Source organism: Cucumis sativus, chromosome 4 (genome assembly GCF_000004075.3).
Source record: "Cucumis sativus cultivar 9930 chromosome 4, Cucumber_9930_V3, whole genome shotgun sequence".
Classification (NCBI taxonomy): Eukaryota; Viridiplantae; Streptophyta; class Magnoliopsida; order Cucurbitales; family Cucurbitaceae; genus Cucumis; species Cucumis sativus.
The window spans coordinates 6,883,144-6,905,901 of NC_026658.2; the positions used below are offsets into that span (position 1 = coordinate 6,883,144).

Sequence of the window (22,758 nt, forward strand, 5' to 3'; positions counted from 1 at the left end):
CAAATACTTTGTCTTGTTGTCAACTCAATTTAGTTTTGACAGCTACCATTGATGACAATTATTCTAATATCTAAGAACTTTCAATAGAAGCATATTCCAACGAAGGAATATCTTTTTCCAACATTAGATTTCAAGAAATCTCTAAGTTTCTTATACCTTTTCTTTTTAATTTTTCTTCAAACAAAAGAAACATTTTGCCCTATAAAAATAAAAAACAATTGTATCATTTCAATAATTTTGGTTTAAAATTAGTTCAATCATTATTCAAAATCAACCTTATGTTAAGTCGCTAACCGTGTGCTATTATCTGAAATACCCAAATTGAGAATTGTTGGCATTTCAAAAACATAATTATTGGACTATAAAACACACGAACCAAATAAAAACTAAACGCCAAACGTTTTCATGTTTTTCTTTTTTCAGCTGGATAAATTTAACCGAGTCATTCAAATAATTGGTCCTAAAACTTTGAAGGCATAAATTTGACAATTTTCTTGCACGTCTAACCCACTTAATTCTAAAACATATTACATTCAAATAATTACGACTTGAATTTATCGCATTTGCAATAGTTTTTTTTTTCTTCCTTTCCTTTGAACTCCAAATTTCCAACAGTTGTTCAAAATAAAAAGTTGTATAAAAATTGAAAATCCCGTGTTAAAACTGAACATGAATTTTCTTATGAACTTCCATATTGTCTGCAGCAATTAGAAGCAGCTCAAGCAGTGTGTATTCAACAAAAGGCAAGGCAAACAAACACTGAATATGAAGTTCTTATTTCCAGCCACGATCACAATAATAAAAGGAAAAATTGGAAGTCTAGCAAAAAGGAATTGAGTTTTAAATTAATATATAAATAAGAATGAAGAAGTAAAGCACAAGACACAAGAGCCGGCGTTGAAAGAAATATTATACCTATAAAAGTGGCCATCCACAGTTGAATACAAGAAAGATGTCAACCCAATAGAGAATCTGTATCGACGAAAATATAAGACTTTCCCTAAAAGAACATTTGTAAAAAAGCAAAAGTTACCCTCAACCAAACGAGAAGGAAAACAAAAGGCAAAAGGAAATAATTTCTGCACAACCCGCGCCAAGGCCACAGGCCTAATGTATACGTTACACCTTTAGAGGATGAATCATCATTAGATAGAAAATGGTTCGTCCCTCAAACTGTTGCAATCTAACAGTCCAAATACAATATCAATCTGGCTTGTGCTTCCTGCGACTAAATCACTCGCACCTCCTATCATGTGTTCTAACCCTAAAATCAGCCAACTAAATAGTAAATACTTACTCCACATTCAATCTATAGGAATATCCCATCATCAGCTGTCAAACTACCAAGCCGTGCCATGAGCTGTCTTTTTCAAGAAAATCACTTCCATCTGTGGGGGAAAAAATTCTGCAGAACTGGAAAAACTAATTAGCAAAAAAATCGTATTGCCTCTCACATGCACAGAAGAGATTTGGGGGACTGCAAATCAAATGCCCACTTCAACCTCGTCAAAGTCCATGAGCTTTTTACTTTCTGCACATAAACTAGACACATTTACGAGTCCACCATCTCATCTTGAATCTCATTTGGAGCAATAAGCCCTGGAATAGTAAGCATTCGTTGCCGTTCTCTTTCCCTCTGAGCAGCTGCCTCTTCAGCATAAAGATCTTTATTATCCTGCAAACAGAAACATTACCTAATTAAGCATCACATCACTTCTTACTTTCCACAATCTGGTCTGATGCCAAACTTTGATAGAACTCCTATTAGAAAAGAAGATTTACGGATAGGGCTTAAGGAGATCATAGAATCTCCCACCTATCGACTACTTTAGAACCAACATAATGAAATGCAGTTTTCAATTCCCACCCAAGCTACAATACAGCGTTAATGCTTCCTCCCACATGTTAGCTCTGATGAGTTTCTTTCCTTCTATATATCCTATATAGTTTTTCCTCCCTCACTCGATAAGCCGAGTTGATAGGGACTGTAGAACACCATTTAGGTTGGCACATTTACAAGAAAGAACACTCATCATGAATGATAACAATTCATTTATAACAACGGACAGCAACATTAAAAGGATAACCTGTGCTGAAAACTCTTTGGATTGCACCAGAAAATCTCGAATGTGATTCTTAAACACAGAGAGGTCATTTCTCGAGTCAAACAGTCCATTCACAAATTGAGTGACCTGCAAACTCCCATTAAAGTAGATTATAGGATGCACAGAAAAACTTAACGGTGAAGACAAGAGAAGGGACCAAAAATGAATTGGGCAGAAGCTCATACTTCTGCTGCAGTCATGTTGGGGAATGAAGAACTCAACAGCTTGATAGTGTACTCCCGAACAAAGGCCACGTTATTTGGGTATGGATAAGTTACAGTTGCAGCATCCCACAAAGGTTCTGTTAATACACCAGACTCCGCCTGACAAATAAAAATGTTATCATATTTTTCTCACACAAGACAACCATGGGCATATATTTTATCCAAACTTAATGAATAAATAAAAGAATGAAGCATTAGCAAAGAAAAGTAACCAAATAAATGGACAATGTAGATATTTTAGTTAAAAGATACCAGCAACTGCATGATTACATCATAAAAGCAGTGGCATAAACACTCGACATTACCAAGCAAAACAAATGTTGAAGAACCAAGACATGCAACTTAAATCCTGGCTTATGAAATGTGTCCGTCAAGACTGCAAATATTTCTTGCTCTATGGTCAAAAAATATGTTCGATAAAATTGATTGCAAAACTCGGAAGCCTGCAATACCAGAAAAAGGCGAAGAATAAGAAAAGAATATCAGACAATATTTAGCAGGATATGTAAAAAACGGAATGCATCAAAACACCCCACCTGAAAATTCTTTAGCATCTCTAGTAGTAGATTGAGCCCAGTTTCAGCAATATTCCTCTCTGTATGCCGAAATGCCCATATAATTGAATCCATAACAAGCTTTAAGTGCTGATGAGAAAATCCCATATACCAAGATAATAATGAATTGCATTCAACAAAAAACAAGAGTAAGAAAATGCAGTAAGTGAAGATGAAATACAAACTCAATAAAAGGGAAGTTTGTCTAAAACCTGACTTGACAGCCGAATCAGAGCAGGAAAACAATACGTGGCAATCGCACGTAGTAGTGAAAAGAATTTGAGGCGATGCTCTGGATAATCTTCAAAATTTTTAGTAATCATCTGCAAAGGCACACAATCAGAGCATGCTTCTCAAAAACAAATAATGGAACACTTAAAAAATATAAACACAAAGCACAATCATAAGCAAAGGGAGGTTAATAAAAAGGAGAAACCCATTAGAATAAAACATTGACGCAAAAGTAATCCTTATACAAATCCTCACCTCCAACGTGCATTGGAAGACTGCTTCAAATATACAAGGCACATCTTCTATCATTGTATTCTTATACCTTTATACAAAAAGTTGCAAAAACAAATTATGAAAATCGCAAATTGGAACATTTATAATTTAATAAAGCAACACTAAATCAAAAGCATACTCTAATTCGATTAATAATGAAGCAAAAGTATTTATTCCTCTCATAGATACGATGTTAAAATATAGTGGAAAATACATTGACATAATAGCAAAAAATCAACATACTTATTTATAATTGTAGCAAAAAGAGACAAGACTTCTGATTCACGAGCGTCTGGCAGATTCCTTGCGTAATCAAGAAGAACTGGTTCCATCATTGGGGGCACAAACTGCTTGCCAATTTGTGGTTGATCTTCGGCCTTGTCCAAAAATGTTTCAATAAGCTTCAGAGTTTCCCTCTTCACTGATCTGTTCCATCAGTTTTTCATCTTTCATGACAAGATTTAAGTGGTAATCCAAAGCAGAATTGAACAAGAATCACCATCATAAAACTTTACCGTAGAAGTTTAACATAGGAAGTTTTAGATGTATAGGGCCCGCCTCCAGCAATGCTACTTGATATAAGCTCACTATACATTCTGCAAGCACATTCAATAGCCAAAGAAACCACTTATGATAAGGGAGACGGATGTTGTGTATTATGTATCTTGCAATTTTAAGAGGGCAACCATAACATGAACACAATATCAATACCTGTACACATTGAGCATATCCAAAAAGATCAAAGATATCTGAGGTAAGAAATAGGTTCCAAGTGAACTGGCAACGCTTGTATTTGTCTGCATGTAAGAATATCAATTAATAAATTTATTCTTCAATGACCACCAAGTAGTCCAACAAGAAATCAATCTAAGAGCCACATCTTCAACTCACTCAATTAACTTTGATAAGCTTCAACAGAAAATGTACATAATTGGGTAAGGAATGAACTTAATTGGGGGGGATTTTGTATGATAAAGAAAAGAATTTAAGAGGAAATACAAGCATCAAAAGTTATGCAAGTATGGATATATATTTACGGTATTAAAGATGTCATCTTGTGGAGGATGGCTCAAACAAAATTCCCAAGTCCAATCATACCTGTAGTATATTGAGCACCGTTCTTATTACATCTTGATCTTTTAGAAATTCCACACTTTGGCGTGCCTGACCAATAATTTCAGCCCATTTCTGTGTAGCGATCAGCCAGAGAAACCATGCAAACAAGTTATCAGTTTATCATCAATAATGGTTGAGACATTAATTTTTAAACAAGACAAGTTATCATAAAAAACCTGGAATGTTGAAAGAAAAAACAAAAACAAGAAAGATAATAATAATAAAAGAAAATTAATATATATAAAGAAACCTGATTTGGGAGATCCATTAACCTCTGAAGGTATTCATCTCTCTTCTGCGGATCAGGTTCAGCTTGAATCATATTACCAACCTGGATGAGCAGTGAGTGATTATCATAAAATGTCTAATTAAACCAGATTTTTAACAAGAATATTCTATATACACATACAGATTCATAAAAAGTATGAATTTGATGAGGCTCAAGATCAGCAACTGTTGTTGGAAGACTAGTAAGAAGTTCAGAGACGAATGGCTCACTTTCTCCAACCTGAAAATTAGAAGCAAAACATATTACAATAAACAAATAAAAAAAGGCATAAATCAAATAATCTTCTTTTGAACATGTGGATGAAGGGTGGCACAAAATGAGTGAGACCTGTACAATGACAAACTTTCGCTTGCACTTTTGAACAATTTTTAAGAATGTATCACAAGCCATGTCCTGAAATATACGTAAAATTAGAATTAAAACCAGAAGCTTATTAAATTAATCTAGCAATCAATACTTGAAAAATAAAAGATAAAAGAATATGTAATAGGAAAACAGATTCAATAAAGCCCCATATGAATGTTTGCAATTATTACTTTTACTAGTTGTAGTTGTACTTGTTCAAGACCATAATTATGTCCTAAAATAGTATAGGGAAAGCAACAATAACCTGCACTCCTGGATGTGTTTCGTGCATGAACTCAAACAACTTGTTCACGACAGTTTTCAAGAACTTCCAGTGAGCTCGTAAGAATCTTGGATACTGACCAACAACATACCTGCCATAGAAACATTTTATGCAAATGAGTGGAGACATTTGAAATTAAAAAATGAACAGGTTAATCCTTCGCCTTGGCAGTACCTTTCTTTTATCAAATTCATCATAATATATCCCACTTAATCAGAACTGTTGCCAAAGCAAGTACTAAACATACCCACGAAAAAAGAAAAAAACAAAAGCAAACAAAAAATGTGCATTCCTTTTTGAAACATGTGAACCAAGCACAGCCCAGAAAAGGAGTAGCTCCATTGAGCTAAGTGATAAACCTTACATGATGTTACTTGCAATAACAGCTTTATTGTCCTTTCCTTTAGTGATTTCACATAAATTCAGTAAATCACGTATGACCATCACCAAGAACCTGTTCTCCTGGAAGAGTCCACAATTGAAAAAAGTCAACATACAGAAATTCTTATTCAACATTAAAAGAACCTAAAAACCAAATTTTGCAAAGTAACACAGAAAAAAGACCTGATCTTCCATCATGGAACCAGAGATGGATCCAATTGCCCAGCATAGAGTGTTTAAATTGTTCCATGACCAATCTTCACCACTTAGTTGTCGACTTAGTTTCTTTAGCATCTGCCTCAAAACAATATATTTTAATATAGTTCAAATTAATGTAGGTAAAGAGAGGACGCATCTAGTCATGAGAATGCATTGTCCTTAAAAGTTATAGCTCAGTCGAAAAACAGTACAACTTTGAGAAAAGGAGCTTCCATGACATTTTATGAACACAGTATTCAGAGAGAGAAAATAATAGAGTCCAACTCAAAATTCAAACAAGATAATGAATCCCTTTTCAAATATAATAAAAAATTACAAAATATTTACACAAATGGCAAAATATCACTGAAGTCCGAAAACAATTTACACACTATTTTGCTACTGTGTGTAGATATTTTGCCAATTTTTCCATTTTTGACAATTTCCCTTTATAAACAAGGGGAAAATTAGGCATGAGCTAGAAATATTTTGATGGTCAACAGGTAAAGACTATGTAGTAAAGAAGATAAAATGTGCATTTGGCCAAAAAATAATATAGTTACCTGTTTCTCGGTGTCGTCATGATCAAGGTGTGACAAATATATCAATGTCTCTCGCATGCTCTGCAAAATTAATATAATTAACCAAAGATGTGGTGTGGGAAAGAATTGTTTATTCTACTTGTCTTAAAAACAGTACAATCAATCTTTAAAAATGCACAACACCACACAAAAATGAAACTTGTATATTGAAAAACATGCTGCTACAAATTATAAGCTCAAGGACACAAATATTCCATTAACTAGCGTAGCAATGGAATTATATTAAGATCTACTACAACAAATTAATAACTCAATAGCCTTAGGAAGAGTGAATATTCATAAGGTAACCATCAAGTACCAAATTCTGAAGTAGAACGTTAAACAAAAGCCAGTGAGAGCTCACTACAAAGACAAAAATGAGTTCAAACTCATCATCAAGATAGGGTCCCCTGTCCACAGTTGCAAGTGATTAAGGCTCATTTTTGCCCATACCTCAGTGAATCACCAACTTACACTACTTCACTCAGCCACCCCCACAAATAGTAATAATAATAATAATAATAATGATAACAATAATAATAATACTAAATAGCTAGTTTAGATTGACAACCTTATACTGAACAAGGACATCATTGTCCTTCATGGTTTCTCGAACAATATTACCATTCTCATCCTCAACAATGAGAACCTCTTCAGGTTTAGCCATGCGGCATATCATAAGCATCCTCAACTTTGACATAGGACCAGAGTAAAGCTGCCTCCTTTGCATGAGTTGTGCACCAAGGCCATCAACCACACCAGAAAGCAAAGGCACCTGGTCATCATATTGGATGGAGGGAGTCAGAGAACTCAAACGTAAGAAACACTTTGACATATTTCTGCAAATATACCACAAGGTAATCGTCGTTGAACTTGAAATTCACAACAGAGGGCAGGGTGGGAAAATGTTCCCAGATAACATGAATGCATTTCAAATATATTTTCAATCTTTTCAAAAAGTGGACATATGAAACACATTTCTATTGGAAAATAATAAAATTATACGCATAAACTAAAAAAACATAAAGTACAAAATGCAATAAGTAAATCTGTATGATCTAATAATAAAATGCAGCATTTCAGGTATTCAAAATTTAATTTTTTTTAGCCAGACACTTAATTTGCATCCAAATCTACCTTCTTAAATCCTAACTAAGATAGATTATAAATTGAACAAAGAAATATATACAGCACAAAGCTCAAGGACACAAATATTCCATTAATCAGAGTAGCAACTGTCAACTATTAGACAAACAGTATAACAAGCATACCTGCAATCCCATCATGTTGGCAGACACAGCAGGATTATCCATGTTATGGTGTGTCTCAAAAAGTTCCAGGACCAAGGAGTTCCAGTAATCCAAGCATACCTATTTATTCACAACAAGAAATGTATCCACAAAAACATTAGTATATTATGATTATGTTCATGAATGTGGGGAAATTAAGATGAATAATAATAATCAACACCTTGAAAACCTCATTGTCATCAACATATGAGATGTTAATAAGATATTCGAGACCCATTAGCAACGCAGCTATACTCTCCTGAGTCGATTCCAGAACTCGAATATGCGACTACACAAAGAAAGAGAAATATGATCACAATAAAATGGTGAAAAACATAAGTTCCCACAAACTTCTATAAAACAAGTACAAAATGAAAAAAAGGAGTCAAACTCCTATCCTAATAATAGAAGATTATCAATCAGGAGTACAACATTAGATTGTCCAGATCCAATATAATAATAGAATAATGTTATTTCAAGGCAGGATAAATCTATGCTTTGTGACACACTTCAAATTAGGGTTACCTATTTTAAATTGTTAAAGGGTGTTCAACCCAAGGAGTTGGGGAGTAAGAGTTGAGAGTCCCACTACTAAAAATCATTAATCTTATAGGTTATTAACTCCTTACACAGTCACCCCAGGAGTTCACAACTCCCTAAACTTTTAACTCCTTGATTCCACTCCTTGCCTCAAACACCCCCTTAGTGATCTACAATTTCCTCCTTCATTTACCGATACCTGGTCATCTTTATAGTCATCCATTTCACTACACTTATTTGGCTGATATGGCCTCGTTTTAGCACAGTCCATCCTCTTTGTCGTTTCATCTAACTTACCAATTCTTTAAATATAAAAAGACAATACACAAATTGGCAAGAACAACCTGTGTCAATCACTAGCAAGTTCTAGCATCTACTTTCTCAAATCATTTCATCAAGAGAAAAGGAACTTACCTTGTAAAATGAAGTGAAAAATAGTGCCAAGTTCTGAATAAAAGCCTGGTCAAATACCATGGAAGCCAAACTTAGCCAGAAATAAAGAATATATTAATCAATTTATTCAAGAAAATACTATTTATACCTGTTCCTCACTTGATCCGTGAGCATAGGCCTCTGGGATGTTTGTACTAGGTGGGAGAATAGTCTGATTAAAAGAAGCATTAGCCAGAAGTTGAGAAATAAAATAATAAAAAACAAAATGTTGTATACAAAGGATGACTTCTAAAAATGTTCTTTTAATCAACAAACCAAACTCTCATTGAGAAGACCAAGAGACAAATCTTAACAAACCTGTAATCGCCCCATGAATACAGTATACATCTCAATGTACTGCCTATTGTAGTAGTCCCCAAAATTAAGAGCTGCCACCTAAAAGTTGTCCATGGGTACCCATGCACACAAATAAAACAAGTGATGAGAATTCTCAAGACTTTAAGATAACACATTTCTTTTAGTACATTGAAAATGCACCTCTGTTAGACATTGGAGAGTCAGATTACGATATGATGGGACTGGGAAAAACTTCAGTAATGTTTCAAGCTGCAACAAGAAAAGTAAGGTGGATAATTGTTCAAAGTGGATCTTAATCCAAAACTCATCACATGACAAAAGTTAATACTCACCAATGGGGATTCAAATATATATCCCAATGGAATCCATGAAAGGAAAGCATGTAATGTTGATAGCGTCGCTCGGATGAGCTCGGTCCTTTGAGATACTGATAGCACAAATAAGCATAACTCATGGATGAGTTGAAACTCGCTGTTGGTATACAGAAAAGAGATTACATTAAAAATCATGTTAACATCCTAAAACCACAGTTTTAAGCGCATTTCAAAATTATATAAATATTCCTAATAACTTAAACCAAGAATTGAAGCCCATCATTGGAACAAAGCACACAACCAAACAACATAATACTTTTTGCATTCCACCTTAATAAGTTTCACTCATTAAAGTAATAACAATAAAAAGTACAATGCTTGAAGATTCAGGAAAACCTTTACAAATTAAAGTGAACAGCGGTTCAACATAATAGGAAAAATACAAACAGCTTACCTGTTCAAAGATTGTTTAAGCTCTTTGATTTTTTGTTGTGTCATCTCTCCCCTAGAGAAATCAAAGACCTCTTCACTCAAGAGCTGAGAAAATAATAACAGCAAAGAAGACTGTCATTCATGCAAAATGTAACAACATTTAGTGAAATAGACCAAAGTTCAGAAATCTACTTTTAAAATCGCCATGCAATTCTCACAAATTGTTTCACTAGTTCTGGCTGCTGAAACAAGATCTGGAATGAAGCTTCTCCATTTAGCTGGCCATTCATGCTTTAATATCTGATTTCAAATTAAAAAAATCATTGCATGGGGAAAGCTCTGGTAAGAATTACTTATATTGAATCCAAATATCATCTCAATAAGTGCACCAAAAATAGTTTCAAACTCATCATTCATCAACCCCCACAAACAAGGGCCACGTCAAGAAGCATGCAACAAAATTCTCTTTTTCTTAAAACGAAACAAACTTGCCATAAACAAGGGAGCATAAAGGAGGAGAGCACTCAAATCCAACAATTCACAGAAAACCTACTCTACTTGCCATAAATACAAAAGGAACAAAACCTTCAAAAAATATTTAAATAAAAAGCATGCATCAACAGAACATTAATAATGTGATGATCTCCCAATGATCGCCCCACTATCTACTTTTATCCTCAAAAGTTATTCTCTGGTTTCTTTTCAACAGGATTTCATCAGGTAGCCACTAGCCACAGTTGTCCAAGTCATGAAAACAGAAAATTTTAAAGCATCCATAAAGAGGTAAATCCACAAAATCATGATTGTCAACATGGAATTCGTAAGGGAATAGGGATACCAACAGTATTAATGAGTTCAACAATCTACTATATGTACGAGATAAAAATGCAATAGGTATAAAATAAAAAATGAAGAAAAAGTATTCACTCCTGTAGGAAACAGCGGTAAATAATACACCTAGGGAAGAGTAAGAGAAATGTATGTGTGTTAATTGGATCAAGCCAACAGTTCAACTGCCATTAAAACCACCAGAAAAATAAATAATGAAACAGCCTAAAATATTCATCTACAGAAAATTTGATTCAGGAACAGTGAAGGCCAGGGAAAAAACTTTAAACATGCAGAAAGGAAAATACTTTACACAAATTATAAACGGAATCAACAGATGTTGAGGAGATCCTTAAATGAAGAAACGGAAACCTTTAAAGATTTCTAAGATAAAATTACAAAATACCTGAACCAAGATGATATTAAGCTTGTTGACATACAGTCTTTCCACTCGAAAAGAAGCTTCATTACTTGAAAGCTATACAGAATCAATTGAATTGTAGAACAAAACAACATTTCTCAGCATGAATTGACAAGAAATATAAAAAATTCAATAACAAACAACCAAACAGAGAGAAGGGTGCACAGTTCATACCTGCACAATCACATCAGATATATAATTTTTCATTCCATCTCTTTGTTCAACCGGCAATGCATTCCATCTATATTTGATTACACCTTCTAGAACCTGTCAATATGGGAACGAGCATAGCTTATTATTTCACATCATCGATGAAATGGTTTCTTTTATTCATAAAAAATTAATTGAGGAACTTATAAAAGAATGCAAACATCCTAGTTATCTGTTGAGAATAGTTGAATTAACAATCCCGTCTTTGATGGGGGTTGGGCAGATATGAGACCATGAATAGGTGGCAGATTAAAAGGTGCACGAGGAGGGGTTAAGACATCAGAGAAATTAATTTATAATTATAATAAAACACCAAATTAATAAACTTAAACTCGTACAATTACTTTGAGATCCAACAAAGGTCGTTTTCAAACTCTTTACTTTAGAAATTGAATTTTATTCCACAAAGAGACACAAAAAGAAGAGAGAAGAAGTCATCCCCCCAAGACCAATGAGATCACAGGCAAGCACTCCAATTGCCATAAGCTGAGAGAGAATTTCTGGACAAAGAGCGATTTTTACTTTGTTGTTCTACTCCAAAATCATGTCTCACATGAAAACAGTGACTATGTGAACATCGAAGTGTTCTACATTCCTTCATCAGACCAAATATTTTGACAAACAATTTACCTGCAAGGCAAAGAACTTGGTGTTTAAGTTCTTTGTATTTTGCAAAATGTGCACAACCTGCAGCCACATGTCTGCATTATTTTGTAGGTCCCTTAAAATTTGATCTGCAGCACTCCTCTGAATTACCATAACATGAAGGAGAAAAATTAGAAGGCCGATATTTCGAACAGAAAAAATGTAAACTACCAGTTAGCACAATAAATGATATAAGACAGTGATATTGCCAAACGATTTAAGTTGAACGTAAGATTGAAACTCTGAATAGATAATTCTTTTTCCAGTAGAACTCCCATTAAGATTGTGCATTGCATATGCATGGTTAATAAGTAGACGCAGATACGAGTCAACTAACCAGAACGTATCCATTTTCCAACTCCAAAGTACAATGCAACCATTAAAGCAGAAACCAGGACCATACATGTTCTCTGGGTATGTCAAATCAAACAAAACGTACAACACGAAACGGAAATTTGAACAGGCAGGCAGGCATGAGCAACAAAGAACCATTTTCGCGGCTTAAGCCCGAAGGAGAAAAAGGTAAGGCGGAGGACAAGTCAGTCTGATAAAGTTAAGGCACAGTCATCAAGTACAACAACTAAAACCCTAAGTTGCTACCCTAAAACCACAGACTGTAAACCCTAAGTTCCCGACACTTCTTTCACCAATATTCAAAGAGAAATTTGAAGGGGGGGAAAATGCCCTCAAAGACCACCACATTGAAATAACACAAAAATAAAACACAAGTCCACATTCTAAGGTGTACTGGAAGTGGCCTTTGAAAAAAAATGCCCTACCTTCTCCAAATGAACAAAACAGAGAGAAAGAGATAGAAGGGATAAACAAGCGAGAGTAACTGACCTCTTCCTTAGATCCAGTACCATAGAAGGCGGCAACAGTTGCATCGAGCAAGGTAACGTCAATCGGCTGGCTCAAATCCCTGAGCTTCTCTGCAGCCATGGTTTAAGATGAAGCTGGGAAGAAGAAGCTGGAAAGAGAGAAGAAGTTGTACGGAGTTGGAAAACCCTAGAGAGAATGAGAGTGAGAGAAAGCTATGGGGGAAAGGGAGGGAAAAAAAAATAGAGAGAGGAGAGAGAAAGAGGAGGGAGGATTGTACGTAGAGAGAAAGAGGATGAAAGGGAAAAGCAATGTTTAGAAAGAAAGAGAGGGAGAGGGAAAACGAAGGACTGCTTAAAAATGAAGCAGACTGTGAAGGGGTTTATCGATTCATTCACATTCATACACACACCTCACTCCTAACTTCCAACACTCTCTTCTTCTTCTTTTTTTTTCTTTTCTTTTTTCTTTTTCCTTCTTCGTATTCTTTAATTTCTCACTCGAAATACGATTTTGATTCTAAATTTTAAATCAAAATTTTTATTTTATATACTTTTAATAAATATTAAATTTATTCCTTATAATTCATTAAACTCATTTTAATGATATATGTATAAAGATATATATATTTTGATACTATGTTATGGTAAATTTCATAACTATGTTACATTAAACAAATAAAAAAGTAGTAACAATTGAGATTATTTTTTATTAATTTCATAAATAGAGTTAAAATATTTACAACGTATATAACAAAATAAAAATATTTATAAAGCTGGTCATTTTTTTCTCGACTTTCGTTTTCTAAATATATTGTTTCAGGTTTGTCTTTCATTTTCATCGTCTTTCGTTTCTCAAATATATTACACACGTTGATTGAATGCCAATAATATAACTTGTTCCCTACAACCTAATCAGCAATTTAGCACGGTTAACTTTTGAATATCTATGATTAACTCACTGAAAATAAAGGTAAACATTATTAGTATAAAAAGTAACTTTTAGTTCTTTTAGTGCTGTTTAGAGAGGGTTTATGGAGTATTAAAGCACGCTCTACACTTCACTCTTATTTGGGGGAGGGTTAGCATAAGAGAGGGATTAAATCTCTTTTATCCTATTTCAACCCACATAATATCCTTTTGTCTTTATTTTTAAATTTTCACAACTCTGTTATTTTTGTAATGGTGAGGTTTTGTAAATATTAAAATTGATATACAAGAATTTTAGTTTTACTTTTACTTTTTTAAATGGGTATTGTATTTTAAAATACTAGTATATGGTGGATAATAAAATTTAAAAAAAAAAATTATAAGATTATTTATTTTTAAAAATTATAGAGTAAAAGATGTAGACATTTTCATACAAATAATCATTTGATTTTTATTTTCGTTGTTTTATAAAAATTTGGCTTATGAACATTTTTTATTAACTAGTTACCTACTTTACAATTATTTTTTAAATTATAGTTTTTAAAAACTTGTTATTATTATCTTTTCAAAAATTTTGGTTATAAATTTCATTCTTGTAATTAAGAAAACCGACTTAATAACAAAATGATTAACCAACTAAATTTTTGTGTTTATCTTTTAAAATTAAAATTAAGTTGATAAACATTATTTGCATACACAAGCTTGATAATTTGTTATTATTTTACTATTGTTTAATTAAATTAAAATTTGAGAAACTACAATAAAAAGTTTAAATTAAATTAAAGGGTTGTTTTTATTTTTAGAATTAGAATTTAACTAGAAATTTCAATTTTATTTATAGTTGAAAGTTTGGGGGAAAATAAGCATTAAATTTAATAAATATTATAAAAAATTATAAAAAAATTGAATAAAAGGTAGAAAACAGAAAGTTACAGAATCAATGCTGATTTTTTAAGCACAAGAAAAGTCAAACACCCAGAAGAATTTTTTAAAAAAAAAAGATGATTTTTTAGGACGAAAATTACTTCCTAATATGATTTATTAAAATAAATATATTAAATATACATTAAAAAGATCATAACACTACTATCATAATCCTTCTTTCAAACACATATTATCATAACGCTATCATCAACACTTTCCCAAATGCATATTACCATAACACTACCTATAATAATCCTTCCCTCAAATGCATACTATCATAGCACTAGTTTTATTATAAATACTAGGATTATCATAAGACTAACCCTCCATAAATCAACCATTCCCCCAAACGATCCATTTAAGTCTTTCTTAACCTTACTTTCATGTGTCTCATGATTCATCTCATTCAGATGTGATACTAGTTCATTCATGTCTCCCTTATAAACTCGAGACGTAATAATTTAATTCAATAAAAGTTGCAAATATATCAATTTCATTTATACTATTAGCAATAGAATCTATCATATTGGACGATATGTTATTAGTGATTCAAAGCTATTACTGATAGCATGTTAATCACATCTTTTTTTTTTTTTTTTGTCCATTTAAGCTAAATACAAACAACCACAATATCATTTTATAGTAGCATTACCTTGATTTAATGATATATAATAGTCTATTAGGAATATTACTTATAGATGTTATTAATTATATTCTTCTATTGCTATCACTTATAGATATTATTAGTGATAGCAATAGAATAATATCTATAAGTGATAGCAATAAAATAATATCATTGAATGTAACTATAAAAAATATCAATTGATAGCCTAATTAAAGCCCATCAATTCAAAATTGATATGCTTACCAAGAAGATATCACTTATAAAAAAAAAATCTTTCTAATGATATCGCTTATAGTTGCTATCAATGATATTCTTCCAATGCAATCATTGACAAATAACATTAGTGATATCATTTTAGATAGCAATATAGAAAAATTATTTATAGTAGTTAACACAAATGTCAATTGATAGCGGCATCGTCGATAAAAGATATCAACGATAGGAACTAATACCACATTTTTCAAATTGAAATCTATCATTGATAACAGTTATCAGTGATAGCAGCTAACTATAGCAACTAATATCATATTTCTCAAATTGAAAATTACTCCACCCTTCAGTGGCTATCATTATAACAACTATTAGTATCGCTGATAGCTTTTATCAATTATATCAAGTGAAAAATATTTCTCAAATTAAAAGCTAACATTGATAAAAGTGGATCAGGATTAAGATTTGCATTTATTAGATATTCTATGTAAATATGGTATATGATTTATTAGGTATCCTATGTAAATATGATATGTGAGTAATTCTATTATGATAATATTATAATCAAAATTACCCTTTAATTATTTTTCTTTGGGTGATTTTATTAAAAAATCATTCCCTCTTGATCTTTCTCCCACTTTCCAATCTCTCATCACGTCCATTTTTTATTTCGTTTTGCATTGTTTTTCATATATTCCACATAATTTAATAACTTCTGATATATACATATTATATTTCATCAAATTTGCATTCATTTTCATATATAATGGAAGTTAATTTGTAAAATTTTAAAGTGACTCAAATTGTTTTTTTATTTAAATAGATCATTATATACCCATGTATATTTAACATAACATTAGATAACAATGTGTGTGTGCATATTTTACATTGTGTTTTAATTTTGTCACAAATTTTACATTACGTGAAAGTACAAATTTAAATCAATATAATTAGGAAAAAAACATTGCTAATGATCATATAATATTATATACACTATACACTATATAATATACGATATGTTATGTGTGTGATGCTTAATGTTTAATGCTTAATAATATTTAATATATACTTTAACATATATGAAATATATGTGTCTACTATATATCATGTGTGTGATCCTTAATGCTTAATGATATATGATATATACCGTAAATTATATGATATTTTTTATGTTGTACGTTCGCAAGGTGCACCATTAATCCTAAAAAGAATAAATGCTCTTGAGTCTAGAAACTTAGGAAATAAGTTAATTATATATTGTATATTATATTACATAATTTAAGAAAGAAAATTAATAATATGAAACAATTAGTTGAAGGAGATAACCATCATAATATTAAGTAATTTTGGTCATAACTTACAAGAAATAACAAAGATATATATCAATATAGCTACCTAATTTGGATCTAAAGATATTGTATAAATTTTTAAAAGACATAAGTTCATTCACCAATATTTCATAAACACTATAACTAATGTAGTTGTTGGAATCATTGAAAAAATCATCGAACTATACATAAATTTTAGTCATACGTGACAAGAAACAACAAAACTATACGAGTCACTAAATATGTGCTATTGTTGAAGAGATTAAAGCCCTTGGCAGTAGAAGATTTTACAGAGATCTTAGATCAATTTGATTGGGAACTTAAAAATACTATACATTGACAATATTTACAGAAACAATTTTCTAATTGAGGCTAAACATGCTTTAAAATTATAGATTAGAGAAAGAAAAACTTACATCGTTTGACGCCTCTAAATCTACTAAAACTCCAAATTAGGAACACCACCCGTCAGATACTTGAATCCTGTGGGATGAGATTGGTTTGGTGAAACAATTGGAATGAAAAAATCTATTAAGAGAATTTGCATAAAGGCAAAGACTTAGGTTCTTTAAAAAAAAAACATATTTTCTTGTGCGTATATATAAATCCCGTCTTATTGAGGAAGTTAGAGAGAATAATGAGATTCTATTAATTTAAAAAATATTAAATTAATTAATTAATAGTTAATTAATTACGTCATATTTAATTAACATTTCATTTAAATTATATTTAATTAATATCTTCGCATACTCATAGTTTTAATTTAATTAAATCAAATTAAACTAAACATTAATTAATTGCTAAATTAAATATATTATATTTAATTTAATTTAAATTTGAATCATATTAAAAAATAAATTTATCTCATAAGCTATAGTTTTAATGTGTATCATATACACATTAAATTATAACATATAGTTTTAATATGAATTCAATTCACATCTAATGAAGATTTGAACTCATTCAAATATTTTATCTCTCATAAATGAGTTCAAATATTTTATCTCCCATCAATTAATTTTGAATCATATTCAAAATTAAATTTATATAATAAAGTTTAATTAAAATATAAACATTATATTATAATGTATCACCCTACATTATACTAATTTTCAAAGTAAATTTGAACATTTCAAATTACAACAAATATATATAAATTTCATTACCTTTTACGAGCTCTGAATGAGACCTAATGGACCTACATATCAGAAACTACGACGATATAAGATTGATTAGTTAAACTCATCAACCACATTAATCAATATTCATTAACTATGTCACACCCTGATCCGCAAAACAACCCGAACGCAGTTGGTAATGCGGATAAGACGCGATTTAGCTTAAAAACCTTGAAACTGGTCTTATCTCCTAGTTCAAACTCAACTCCTTTTAAACTACCATGTGATAGAGATAAACATAACGCATCGAAAGTCAACTTAAACTTTTATTTAACAATAAACTTTTATTTAACAACAAGCGTTTTGACGCGATTAAATGTAAGACACTCATCTTAAATCATTTACCTTGTTTAAATGCCAAATACTTTAAATAACATGCTTTAGGCGTTAAAGCTTAACACAATCAACATAACCAAAGCTTAAACTTTGTTAACAATAGGTGTTTCATACATTGTATATAATTACAACACCTTGACCAAATAAATAACATTAATCAAAACTCTCAAACGTCTGGTAGCTTTCTCAACTCGCTGCAAGCCCTTCAATCTTCTTCTCTACTAAGCCTAAACGCCTGATTCTGAAAGATTCAATTTTAAAACGTAAGTATAAATGACTTAGTGAGGTTTTATGAAATCTTTTTGACAATACCTTTCCATAAATCATTTTCGCCAAAGCATACATTTTAACACAAATCAATTTATCAATAAATACATTGTTTCACACAAAATATCAAAACGTATGTAATCATTTTAATAGAATCAGATCAACTTGCAACTCACATCAATATATATTTCGCATAAATACCCATTAGTCACAATCATTCCTTTCGCCAACGATCCTAAATCGTTCTCTACGCTTTGTCTCATTACCTCGCGTTTAGACTACTGTATCAACAACATCCTAGAACATACAGATTTGTCCTTGTTGCTAAGGCCACCTAACACAATGCAATTCTTGTCTACATTAACCGGCTTCACTCCACCATTCAGACCTTTTCTACATGGCTACCTTTAACCTTATTTGCACATAACCATTAGCTCATTCAAGGAAGCAACTAATGGTTTGAAAACAATCTCTTAATTAATATCATAGTGATCAAATCAAACTTTAAACATTATAAAACATGTTTGTATCATATAAATACTTTTAAGAAAAGATTACTCACTATACTTAGCCTTAGAATCATAAATTTCTTATTCTTCTTCTTTCTCGCAGAAACAAAATGACAACACTTCAATACTTCAAATTTCTAGAAAATCCCCCTTACTTAGTGACCCAAATCCTTTATTTATACTACTATTTAACCTAGTTAGTCATCCTCAAATCTTTTTCCAATTGTCAGCTCCTACTTAAAACTTTATACATGTAAAATTAATATTTATCTTAGTCATGCTTAAATTCTTAATCTTACATGTTAACCTCTGTCAAATCAGATTTGACATTTTCTCGCCAAACCTTTCTTCTCGCTTAATTCCATTGCGCGAATAACTTTAATTGCTTAACATAACTTTTGAAAGTCTTAATGCATAACTCTTCTCGCGGATTACCCAACTTTCTCGCAAAAACTCTCTCTTGTGAGCATTTAGACTTATAGATCCTACTGCAAATCCTTTTTTTCTCAAAACTTTCTTGCGAACTAACTTCTTAATCGTAAAACTAATACTCAATCATAAAAAAAATTATCACTTAATTATTTTCGTGGATTGATTCAAATGCCAACTTTTTATCGTGTAGTCTTATTTCATAACGCCTCATTTTATCCAAAATGTCAATTTCAAAACACTTAGCCAAATTTTACTTCTTATACTCAAATTATAAGCGGGTTTCACAATGGATAAGCAATATAAAGTGGTGTGCATGTTCATGTGTGGAACATCTTCCAAATCATGCAGGAACTTCATAAGCCAAACGACTCTTTTTGCTGCTTCACAAGCAGCGACGTATTCAGGCTCTACAGTAGAGTCTGCAAGCATCCTTGCTTGATGCTACACTATACCACAACTCTCCATTTAGGGTGACCACTGATCCCGACATGGATTTCCTATAATCCTTATTGGTTTAGAAATCAGAGTCATGGTATTCCGTAAGGATAAAATCTTTAGCTCTATACAAAAACATGCGATCTCTCGTTCTCCTAAGATACTTGGAAATAATTTTAATCACCGTCTAATGGTCTAACCCTGGGTTGGACTGATATCTACTGACTATTCCCACTACATATCAAATGTCTGGCCTAGTGTAGAGCATAACATACATTAAGCTTGTAAACCATGAATCTTGGAAGAAACTCTAAGTCTTTCAAAGTAATTGGAAGCTTAAGAGTTGAAAGGAACTAAGGACAAATGTGGGTCTTGATTAGTAGGAAAGAGAGGAAAAATTTTGCTTAGTGTTGAGTATTTGCATTTAAAGGTTACTTTAGAATGGTTAGGCGGCCAAAAGAAGGAAAACAACATTCGCTAGCTTTCCTCTATCTTTACCTTTACTTGAAAAATTAAACATAGAAAATGGTGAGTATAAATATATACTCACTAAGGAACCCACTACTAGTACCGCTAGATGTCTATTAACTTCCCATTAGGGTTCCGTAAGAAAATACCACAAAACTATCATGCTCTTGAACACACGCTAAGTAGTGATCCTGTAGGATTCATTTGGGTTATATACATGAGTGATTCGATGAGGTCACTTACATCCTGATTTTCTGAGGTGTTCCTCCAGATTCATTGAAGACCAGATGTGTTCCTACAGGATCACTAGATAGCGCATGTTTGGAAGCACGATAGTTTTGAGTACTTCCTTACAAAATCCTAATGGGAAGTTAGCAGACACTTAGTGAGGACTAGTAGTGGGTCCCTTACTGAGTATACGTTTATACTCACTCTTTCTATGTTTAATTTTTTAGGCAAAAGTAGAGGTCGAGAAAAGCTAGCGAATGACAAGAAATGATTGTGATTCCTGACTTGCCATAGGAAAAATTTTATGTTGCTTCTGCCTTTCATGATTTCAGTATTTGTTTTTAGTATTTTATTTAGTTTTATCGAATTTATAAATTACTTTTATGTTACTTTTATTTAAAAGTTTGATAAAGCCCGAGCCAAGATTTTACCTTCTACTTTTATTTCTACATATTTATTTACAATTTATGAAGAGTACTTTAAGATTTCATTGAAAAATTATCAGTGTCATTTTCTTAAAAAAAGTTTTTATTTATTTTAGTAGTAATGATATCAACTTAGTATAAGGAGTTGGGTTGTTAAAGTTATATCCAACGTTAACATATTTTCAAATATAAGATAAAGCAAAAGAATTTGCAAACAAGAGCAAAATTTAGATCAAACTCTTAGAGTCTATCATTGATAAACCACATCCCTTATAGAAACATCGTGATAGAAACTAGACTATCACCAATAGATTTTTCTATATTTGTAATTATTTTAAAATGTTGTTATTAGCTTAACTATTGGTCTTGAAAATACTACCCATTATAATTATCCTACTTTTAAAGTGTTTGTTTCGTGTGCATAGCTTATTTTTCATTTGCTACCTTTTTTAACCATTAGACATAGAACAGATCTCTTATATAGAAAATCTACTCTCTATGTGATGTCAACATTTAGGAGAAGAGTACATCAAAGTTCCTGTATGGGATTGATGACATTAATGATGCAAATGAACTCATCATTGTAATCCACGTTTTACCTAATCTTTTGTATCTATGTTATGGTTTCAAATGTTGGTTGCTAGGGCAGCCAAGCCAATCTTACTGCACACAATGCAAATGGGTATACTTTTCTCAAGTATTCATATCCAAATCCTATTAATTTCAATCTTGCTGAAGGTCCAATCCTTTTATAAAATGGGGATTTGTAGTTTACCTGCCATATGCATCTCGTAGCAATTAGTTTCTTGGGTTGGTTTTTCGTTTTGATTCTTTATTATTCCCATTCTCGAACAAAAGGCATCCTATGCTTTACATCGTACGGTAACTATTCATGTGTTGATTTTTATTTTATTTTTTGTAATCTGATTCCATGTTTGTTAATTTGAGATCACTATTTCCCATGCTTAATATCTAATAACCAAAACTAAATTATCTTGTTTTTTCTTTTTCTTTTCTGAGTTTCATATAGTTCTATTTGTCTTACCCAATAAACTTGAAGTCTTCAGATCATCCTATGTTACTTTTATCTTATTGAAGATGGACTCCCTTGATGGTTGGTCATTCATGGCACCGAGACTGGCTCGAGGAAATTCTTAGCAGAGAACCAGGAGCAGTAGCCACAGATCTTATCCCTTCACCAGATTTGACTCTTCCCCTTATGAGTATTGTTAAAATTGCTAGACGAGTCATTCTTGGCAAATATATATATAAGAAGGGATAAGCGCCCAAACACAACGGAAGAATTAACACAACCATTACTCGATTTAATAGGTATTTAAAAATACCAATACATTGGCAAAAAATAGAAAGCTAAGCATACTTTCAAAAGAAATAAAGAAATTACGCATAGAAGAGGAAGAAGAGGCACCACAACTTGAAAACCTTCCTATTGTCTGAGTTAGAGATCTTGGTTTGTCAGAACCAAAAATTGGAAAGAAATTTTACGAAGAGAATAATTTGTGAGAATTCTCAGAGCATAGAAAATCCCATAAGTGAATCCCAAAACGCTTTCATTCCGCTACTATAATCGAATTCCCCTAAGAAAGAGATGAGGACTGAACAAGATCCAATTCAA

The 22,758-nt window shown here is 31.9% G+C and overlaps 1 protein-coding gene across 2 annotated transcripts; it reads right to left on the reverse strand.

Moving 5' to 3' along the window:
• Nucleotides 1-893: 893 nt before the first annotated feature.
• Nucleotides 894-13,223, reverse strand: LOC101217101 (protein EXPORTIN 1A). Of its 2 annotated transcripts, XR_969213.2 has the most exons (33): nt 12,853-12,951; nt 11,995-12,111; nt 11,329-11,421; nt 11,140-11,211; nt 10,098-10,205; nt 9,928-10,010; nt 9,492-9,630; nt 9,340-9,408; nt 9,160-9,237; nt 8,951-9,013; nt 8,824-8,868; nt 8,051-8,158; nt 7,852-7,950; nt 7,152-7,355; nt 6,563-6,622; nt 5,985-6,095; nt 5,785-5,882; nt 5,403-5,511; nt 5,120-5,185; nt 4,913-5,011; nt 4,754-4,834; nt 4,486-4,575; nt 4,099-4,184; nt 3,903-3,983; nt 3,631-3,813; nt 3,370-3,436; nt 3,096-3,206; nt 2,866-2,973; nt 2,635-2,772; nt 2,291-2,428; nt 2,088-2,192; nt 1,503-1,675; nt 894-1,405 (listed from the first exon to the last, which is right to left on the reverse strand). XR_969213.2 is itself a non-coding variant. In XM_004137127.3 (32 exons), the coding sequence occupies exons 1-32, from the start codon at nt 12,949-12,951 to the stop codon at nt 1,553-1,555; spliced, it is 3,231 nt and encodes a 1,076-aa protein (XP_004137175.1). In that variant the 5' UTR covers nt 12,952-13,223; the 3' UTR covers nt 894-1,552. The 2 variants fall into 2 exon arrangements, 1 of the variants encoding a protein (XP_004137175.1); XM_004137127.3 differs by having other exon boundaries at nt 894-1,675; nt 12,853-13,223.
• Nucleotides 13,224-22,758: the final 9,535 nt, after the last annotated feature.